Source organism: Phaethon aethereus (genome assembly GCF_964289735.1).
Source record: "Phaethon aethereus genome assembly, chromosome: 3".
Lineage (NCBI taxonomy): Eukaryota > Metazoa > Chordata > Aves > Phaethontiformes > Phaethontidae > Phaethon > Phaethon aethereus.
In genome coordinates this window covers 83475653-83484987 of record NC_138576.1, presented here as the reverse complement: position 1 = coordinate 83484987, position 9335 = coordinate 83475653, and the positions used below count along the sequence as shown (strand labels likewise).

Genomic DNA, 9335 nt, shown 5'->3' with positions numbered 1-9335 from the left:
CAGCAAGAGCGTTGGCACAAACGTCCACCTACTAAAACACAAGCGTTCAATTCTTTGGAACACAAGTAGCAGCTAGCTTCCTAGTCAGTGCTGAGGTGCAGCTCCACAAAACTTGTTGTTCAGCATGCTGACAGTAGTTTAAATTCCAGTTCAAAACAGGCACACAGGGAAGTAACCACAGCTAAGCAAACCCTGAGCAAAGTAGTTTTCAAGCAGTGTTTTCAGCCCTGGTTTATCTTTTTGAGACAGCTTTGTGAAAGGTTTTATGCAAGACAAGAATCAAGGTGTTCATTTATTTTAGACTCCAAAACCTCAGTGTGGCAAACAGGACAACTGACTTTTTTATCCTGCCTTAGGGCAGTGCTGGAACTTGCGGAGGACACTGTAGATTCAGCTTTGGTTTTCATAGGTGTATTTATACTTAAAGTGACATCAGTACTCCCTTTCTTAATGAAATAGTTTTCAAAGGCAGTTTTGTCTTGCATTTTTGGCCATTGCTGCAGTGTATGAGTAGACTCAGGGCTTTTTTTCTCAGATGCAACCTGAGCTGCTGTTGTCTGCTCAAAACAAATTTGTTTCGGTGGCCTGTTATGAAGCGGCATAACCCTCTTGCCATTTGCAGAACCTTGGTTTGATTTTTCTTCCATAATACGAGCAATTTTAACAGGTGATCCATCAACATTCTTGTAAGCTTTTGTATTAGCAACAGAAGGTTTAGGAAACTCACGCTTTGAAGCTAAGTTGATCTTCTCACTGGCATCATCGGTATAAAGTGGAAAGAAGATGCCACTACGGGGTGATTTTTCAAATTTGATCTCATTTTTCGGGATTGGTATTGTCTTTACTGCTGAACGATGCTGTGAACCAGGTGTTTCACTGTTTCTAACCCTGCTGCTGGAATTTGTGCTTTTTTCCAAGAGTCCACCGTCTCCTCCTCCAAGTCGATATCCCTTTCCACTAAAAGGCATCAGATCTTGCATATCATGCGTTTGTGTCTTGCCTGCAAAATAAGAAGAGAAGAAAGTAAGAAAAGTTAGTAATTTTTTCATATACAAATCATGGGCTTAGTATTTTAAGTGCTTGGGCCGAAAAATCTGCTGCTTGAAAACACTGTAGCAAACTAAACCTTTTGCAAACAATTAAGCTGAGAAGGAGCCTAGAAATGCACAAATAAAATAGGCCATGTTCTTTGCTACGTAACAGTAATATCTAAACAAAGCTCATGTAGTGGTTGATCTGTATTTGTTCAAGGAACTGTTTGGAGAAAAACAGTTTGGAAAAGAAAAAAAGAATTATTTTAAATACCTTTGTTAGTTGACTCAGAATTTGGAAATTCTGCTGTCTGAGTTTTCTCCTTGGATTTCTTAGAGAAGTTCTCTGGCTCCTTCACTTTTGTGAATGTACCTCCACATGTCTCTTGATGCTCAACCCACCAGAAGTCTCGTGCAGAGGGTGCTCTATTCATCGAACGTTTCACATATCCAAAGTAAGGTTTTCTATTTTGACAGGGCCCATTGCATCGCCACCAGTGCTGGCGGTACAAATCCACCTCATCATGAAAAGTATGATAGATCTAGGTTTAAAAAAAAAAAAAAAAAAAAAAGCAATCATTCAGAAAGTTTCTGATTTTATATCACCAGCTCTACAATATTTAAAAAAAACTCACCCATATTACCATTTTATTCCTTCCATTACTACTGTGATTTTTACATTACCACTTAAAAGGGCTGAACCTGGGTAAAGTTTGATCAACATTTAGATACCATTAAAACAAAGCTTTAAAAAAAAAAAAAAAACCAAAAAAGACAGGATATGGAGGAATATGTCCTGGCTATCCTGTTTGAATTGCAACAAAATCACTTTGAAAATCTCTCTACAATTTCACCCTAAGTGACATACTGCTTAGAATGCATTGTAAACAATACCAGTATTATATTCTCCCTCCAGCTATTATCCTAGTTGATCTTATCAGACACATGATTTTTAAATATCATCAACCCATTAGCCTTTACTGATACACTTTTTAACTAAAACAGATTGCTTTTCCCCAAATATTATTCTGAACATGGAGCCATTCTGTCCCTGGTATCATTAAGTTGTTTCAAGTTTAAAACAGAAGTTTAAAGAAAAGTACTTACAGAAAGTATACTTGAAAATTGTATGACGAACAACTCGCCACATCTTCCTCAACCTGTTCCCACCATCATCCCCAACAAAATAACTATGGAACTGGCACACACTTGGATGCAAATTTGTATTGGTGCAAATTGCAGAGTGTCTAACAAGAACAAGTATATTACTCATACCACACCAGGCATACTGAAAAACCAAATCAGGAAAAAATCCTCTATTAAGTTACGTTAAGTGGATTATGCTTACTGTTACATTGGCTCCAGTCAAGCGATTAATGCGACGCATGTGTTTGCAGAACTCTGGTCCATGAGATTCACGATCTTTGTCATTATTAGTAACAAAAAGCAGGGCATGGATCATTTCATGCAACAGTGTCTGAAACGATGCAAGTGATTAGCTATTTACTGAAAAGCATTACACATATTTTCAAAATTAAGCTGAAAGTATCCTTTATATTTATCTTGGTACTGATCTTATTTTCATGCATTCACATGTTCAGTCTGGATCATAAAATATAATGCTTGTTCTACCTGTCAAATCAAATTACCTCTATTCCCATACCACCAAAACATGCTGGAGAATATTACTACAGTAAGAGACATTCTAAACAGGAGAAATAATCCTCAAATTTAAGTCAGATCTTTAAAGAGATCATCCCCTCTACAACCAGAGACACACTTGTGAGAAGGTTGAAACTCTACCCCACTTCTGTTCATTAAGCAAATATGAATGTTGAGCAAAGTCAAACAAGCAGCCCTGACAGAAGCGCAAGAAACAACACAAAGTTATGTTTACACTCATATCCTATATCCTTATTTTCTGCTGTTGGCCTTTTGACCTAAAAGATGAAACTACAATCACTTTCTGATTATGCTTTCTGACCATGTTTATTCTTAATATTAGAGGATAATTTAGGAGAAAAAAAAAAAAGTTGTTTTTTTTTTTTCCTTTATAGTCAGTAAAATAAACAAGTGACTTCAGACTCTTACTCAGAGTTGCTCATTTAGAAATATAAAACTGAAAGATTACTGTGACGTTGCCCACATAAGCAACACAAACATAGCAATAAAGCCACCATTATTTTACAATCTACAAGTCACTATATATAAGAATTCCACTATGAAATACAAAATGCGTGTATGGGGGGAAGGCACAATACATCTTATGTGCAGATTCAAATCTTCACAAGCAATCTTCAAATACCTCAACAAGATCCTTCCTTGGTCTTAACTTTAGGAGCGGCTCACTTAGACGAATCGAACACATTCCACCTCTTCCTTCATATCTGCACACTCCAGCACAGCTGAAAGAGACACAGAAATAAAATATGAAAAGCTACTTGTTTCTGTAGCGCATGAAGAACATTGAGAACTGGGAGTTAAAATGCCGGCCTCTTCCAACACAGGCTAGGTAACTCAGAACATGAAGAAACACTTTTAATGGTTACTTGAAAAAATCTATTAGATTTCTTGTAATCACTTAATTCAAAGCTAGCAATTAAAAAAAGAAAAAAATCACAATGGACTGTTCCAAGCTAACCTGTTTAGGAGGCAAAGGGCTGTTTTTGTTAGATGGAAAAAAATTTTCCTCCTGATGGAAGAAAATACATAAATCAGAGGCTGGAGATTCACAGCAGCCAATACTGACTTAACTGCTGGTTGCTGCAACTTCACCCCTCACCCTGCTCCAGCTTTTGACTCTTACTGAACCTTTACATATCATCACTTATGCATAGTAATCCAGCAGAAAACACTTCTTTTTTTGTTTGTTTGTTATTGAGTTGTCTTCTACCAGGTTCAGCACCCAAATATTTTCAAGCATCTAAAGAGTACTGCAACCAGCAAAGGACAAGAGGGGGCAGGATTCCAGCGGCCAGCAACTGCATTAGCTGATTGCTGCAGAACTGCAGCCTGCACTTCAAAGCTCTTTTTTAGTATCAGATTTCTTGTATATTCCCCTTCCTAGTCTAAGTCTTGTTAATATACTATTACCATTCTGTATCGCCTTCTGCCATGCTGTAAATCCATCATAAAAACGGAGAACAAGAAAAATGACAGCAATACAGGTATATTCCTTTAAGTGTCGACATACACACTTTAAGACCAAGTTATTTATATCAATTTAACATCTCTCCAGTTTTTCCTGCACCATGGGAAAAGCCATCTATAGCTGGCAAAGGTGACAAGTGAAGGACAAAACAGTGACAGTGACCAACCCACATCCTGGAGTACGAGCTATGTTAGACAAGCAGGACATTCAGATACCTGGAAGAGAAGCTGTGGCACTAGTACATGGTGCCTACGAAGCCTCAGTTGGGAGCAGCACACTGACAAGTGACAGCTTTTCCTCCCCCTCCCCAATCCCCGTAACTACATGACGAAATGAGCCGTAGCGTATTTGATGGGTCAGCGGCTCTTCCGACAGCTCCGATACAGCAGCAGCACACTGCTGGGGCCGTTCAGAGGCACGGCACCTTCTGAAACCCGAGGCCGGGAACACCATCCGGCAGCGCTGCTCGGAAGGACCGGCTTCCCCCGCCGGCTCCCCGCTCCTGGCGAGCCCCTCCGCACGCCAGCTCCCCGCCCCAACCGAGGCCGCTCCCCCCGCCCAGGCAGGGCCGCCCTGACAGCCGACCCAGCGCCCCCCGCCACCCGCTGGCGTACAGGGTCATGCGTGGGCTCCACGACACCTCGACAGCCGCCAGGCGCCCCCAGAAGAGCGCCTCGTTGAACTGCACGAAGAGGCCGTGCACGTCGGGGCTGGGGTCCAGCAGCTCCCAGGCCTCGTCGACCACCGACAGCGGCCGGAGGGGCGAGGGGTCCGGCGAGGCCTCTGGGCACACTGCTGCCTCCGCCTCCTCCTTATCCTCCGCTTCCCACAGCTCCTGGAGCTGGAGCGCCAGCACGAAGTCCTCCTCCATCCCGCGCAGCGCCGCCGCGGGGCCACCCCAACGGCCGGGCGCTAAAGCCGCCCCGTCTGCCGCAGAAGGCCCCGGCGCACGCGCACTGCGCTACAAACAACGCAAACGCCACCACCTCGTTCCGACCACGCAGGCGCCGAACGCCTGCAAAGGCTGTTCCCCCCCACCCTTCTGGCGCATGCGCGAGGCGGGATCCGTGCTCAAGTCCTCCCCTGCCCCGCCCCGCCCCGTCCGAGGCCGGTGCTTCCCCAGCGAGGCGGCCCCGCAAAGCTCCGGGTAGCTGCTTTCCGGTGGGGCGCTCGCGCATGCGCGTTCGCCGGGGCGATGCTGGCGCAGGCGGCGTACGTACCGCTGGGCGCAGGCGCAGCGGCGGTCTCCCCGGCGGCGGCAGCGGCTGCGGCGGCGGGGCGGGCGCCGGCCGGCGGGGCGGCAGGAGGCGCGGCGATGGCGTTGGGCGAAGGCGGCGGGAGCCGGCTGCGGCGGCAGCTGGAGTCGGGGGGCTTCGCGGCGGGGGAGTATGTGAAGCAGCTATCGCAGCAGTCGGACGGGGACCGGGACCTGCAGGAGCACCGGCAGCGCATCCAGGCGCTGAGCGAGGAGACGGCCCAGAGCCTGAAGCGCAACGTCTACCAGAACTACCGGCAGTTCATCGAGACGGCGCGGGAGATCAGCTACCTGGAGAGCGAGATGTACCAGCTCAGCCACATCCTCACCGAGCAGAAGGGCATCATGGAGGCTGTCACCCAGGCCCTGCTCCTCCAGGCCGATCGCGACGACCCCGCCCTGGGCGCCCGCCGCGCTGCCGCCGCCGACCCCTTCCTGCCGCTGTCGGCCAAAGAGGCTGCGGCCAGCGAGGAGGGGCGGCAGCGCACGCTTACCACCCTCCTGGAGAAGGTGGAGGGCTGCCGTGACCTCTTGCCCGAGAGCCCCGGCAAGTACCTGGTCTACAACGGCGACCTGGTGGAGTACGATGCCGACCACATGGCACAGATCCAGCGGGTGCATGCCTTCCTCATGAACGACTGCCTGCTCGTGGCCACTGCCCTGCCAAACCGCCGTGGCGCCTACCGCTACGACGCGCTCTACCCCCTCGATGGGCTGGCTGTGGTCAACGTCAAGGACAACCCACCCATGAAGGACATGTTCAAGCTGCTCATGTTCCCTGAGAGTCGCATCTTCCAGGCCGAGAATGCCAAGATCAAGAAGGAGTGGCTGGAGGTGCTGGAGGAGACCAAGCGCAACCGGGCCCTCAGTGAGAAGCGACGCCTGGAGCAGGAGGCCCTGCCCCGGCCTGTTCCGACACCCCCCGAATCCACCAATCCCTTTGAGGAGGAGGAGGAGGAGGAGGAAGAAGAGCCCTCTGCTGAGGAGGAGGTGGTCGACCTCTCACTTGAGTGGATCCAGGAGCTGCCAGAGGACTTGGATGTCTGCATCGCTCAGCGGGACTTTGAGGGGGCGGTGGACCTCTTGGATAAACTTAACGAGTATCTGGGGGACAAGCCCGCAAGCCAGCCCGTGAAGGAGCTGCGGGCCAAAGTGGATGAGCGGGTCCGGCAGCTTACAGATGTGCTGGTGTTTGAGCTGTCTCCAGACCGCTCGCTGCGGGGAGGGCCACGGGCCACCCGCCGAGCCGTGTCCCAGCTCATTCGCTTGGGCCAGTCCACCAAGGCGTGTGAGCTCTTCTTGAAGAACCGGGCAGCTGCGGTGCAGACGGCCATCCGACAGCTGCGCATCGAGGGCGCCACACTGCTCTACATCCACAAGCTCTGCCATGTCTTCTTCACCAGCCTTCTAGAGACGGCGAGAGAGTTTGAGACAGACTTTGCTGGCAACAACGGCTGCTACTCAGCCTTCGTTGTCTGGGCCCGCTCTTCCATGAGGATGTTTGTAGATGCCTTCAGCAAGCAAGTATTTGATAGTAAAGAGAGCTTGTCGACTGCAGCAGAGTGCGTCAAGGTAAGAGGGTCCAAAGAGGGTAGTGCAACATGATGGCCAACACAAAGGCTGCAAAACTTGTAAATCCTCTTTTCTAACCCTAGATTAGTTGTTGACTCTCGAGTGGGTCTCTGGAGAGGTTTCATGCTTTGAAAAGTTAATATTTAATTTGGGCTTGGTTTGGTTTTTTTTCAATTTAACAGAGGAAAGCATTAAGATGAAAATACACAGCAAGAAAAACCCTGCCTTTATCAGAAATGCAAAATGTGTTTATTCTTAATTTGCCTTTAACCAGTAGGAGGTGATAAAATTTACACAAGCTACATCTGAATGATGAGTATTTTGAAGAATTTTTGTTTGTTTTCCAAGCCTGTCCTGGACTATATTTCCATAATTTTTTGCAAGACTAACTTTCTCAGGTTATGGTTTCTTCCATCTGCTTATAGGGAAAAAAAAAACCCCAAACCTGTGTCTGGAGGCTATAATGTAATTGTCCAGAGTAGTTTTTACGGGCAGGTTTTATCTTTCAGTTATTAATTTCTCATTAATAAGGAATTTCTTAAAGCAAGAGAAATAAATGAAGTATGACTTATGCTTCCCCGTTTTCTGAGAATAATAAATTTGGTGAAAGTGTAAAATGTAAAGGGGGCCTGCACACTATTAACACCCTTTGCTTTTTGTTAATACCCAAGGTAGCTAAAGAGCACTGCAAGCAGCTTAGCGAGATTGGACTGGATCTCACCTTCATCATCCATGCCCTTCTGGTGAAGGATATCAAAGGTGCTTTACAGAGCTACAAAGATATCATCATCGAGGCCACCAAACACCGCAACTCGGAGGAGATGTGGAGAAAGATGAACCTAATGACTCCAGAGGCACTGGGGAAACTCAGGGAGGAGATGAGGAGCTGTGGGGTGGGCAATTTTGACCAATACACAGGTGATGACTGCTGGGTCAACCTTAGCTATACTGTAGTAGCTTTCACTAAGCAGACTATGGCCTTCTTGGAGGAGGCATTAAAGCTTTACTTTCCAGAGCTGCATATGGTTCTTTTGGAGAGTCTCGTGGAAATCATCCTGGTGGCTGTCCAGCATGTTGATTACAGTTTACGGTGTGAACAGGACCCTGAGAAGAAAGCATTCATTAGGCAGAATGCATCCTTCCTGTATGAAACTGTCCTTCCTGTTGTGGAAAAAAGATTTGAGGAAGGAGTTGGAAAGCCAGCCAAGCAGCTACAGGATCTGAGAAATGCTTCAAGACTGATGCGTGTAAATCCAGAAAGTACCACCTCTGTGGTGTGAAGTGGACTAACTGCTCTTATGAACAGAGTGTGAAAGCACTTACTGAAAATGTTGTACATTGAATATATGAACTAAATGGGTTTTCTGAGTCCCTGAAAAATGCAGAAGTCTAACTGCTGCATTCCAGAAGCTGAAGACATACAATCAAAGCCTGCAAGGATGCAATGCTTTTCTTGGTGGATGGGGGGTAGGGGGAGCAAGAAGTAAGGCCAGGGTCACATCCCCTTGGACAGCATATGCTGTAAGACTGGCTTGTATAGTGTTTGTGACTGGGGAAATACTGTAATACACAAGTTTTGGCTAAATGTTTGTGACAGTCTTAAATATATGTACACCATATGGCAGGAAAAGGTCACGTCTCATCATGTCAGCGTAGGAATTCTTTTTTAAGGCAGCATTCTGATAGGAGGGGGAAGTGCTGAAATGCTTACAGGGTGTGGTATTCGGTGAGGCACGTCCACCATCCAGATGTGACTCAGCACTGCAGATAAACAACATGGATTTGCACGGTCTGATTTGCTTGGTGGCAAAGCAGATTCTTCAGTTTCTCCAACATTCAAATTCTCTTCATTCATTTCAGAGGCAGATCTAATTTAAAAATGCTTTTTGTATAGGTTTTTGTGTTTGGGTGAAGGGGCTGCTTCTATTTAATAAGCTGGCCTGTCAACTTAAATTACAGCTATCCAAAAACAAGTCTTCTGCCATGAGAAACTTTTGTTCCCTTCAGAGGAGAAGTGAGAATAACTTTCTTCCCTTCCTTGTTTTCTCATGGTCTTCATTGGGGTCAAGTCCACTTGATGAAGGGTGCATTCTTGCTTGAGGTGCTGTCATAAATGCATTATGGGCCATTACCTACTCATGGAAACTGTAATGAAGAGGCATCAATGCTCTTGAGATTGTGCAGTGCAGGGCGAGGGTCTGAAGATACTGTTTCCTTTGGAAGAAACAATGCTATTTCTGCTGTACAGAAGCAGCACAGGATGAAGAGACTGGGTGTGAGGCTTTTTGTGAATGATGTAATCTTCAAAATCCATACTCTGTCTCTC

General features: G+C 46.6%; 2 protein-coding genes across 2 annotated transcripts; one reads left to right on the top strand and one right to left on the bottom strand.

The window, feature by feature from the left end:
* Positions 1–263: 263 nt before the first annotated feature.
* On the bottom strand, positions 264–5053 carry SPRTN (SprT-like N-terminal domain; the record flags this gene model as incomplete). Its single annotated transcript, XM_081998148.1, has 5 exons — positions 264–1000; positions 1306–1573; positions 2380–2508; positions 3337–3436; positions 4797–5053. The coding sequence occupies 5 exons, from the start codon at positions 5051–5053 to the stop codon at positions 264–266; spliced, it is 1491 nt and encodes a 496-aa protein (XP_081854274.1).
* Positions 5054–5445: 392 nt separating this feature from the next.
* Positions 5446–8289, top strand: EXOC8 (exocyst complex component 8; the record flags this gene model as incomplete). The annotated part of the gene is made up of 2 exons (XM_081997941.1): positions 5446–7009; positions 7681–8289. The coding sequence occupies exons 1-2, from the start codon at positions 5498–5500 to the stop codon at positions 8287–8289; spliced, it is 2121 nt and encodes a 706-aa protein (XP_081854067.1). The 5' UTR covers positions 5446–5497.
* Between the last annotated feature and the right edge of the window lie 1046 nt (positions 8290–9335).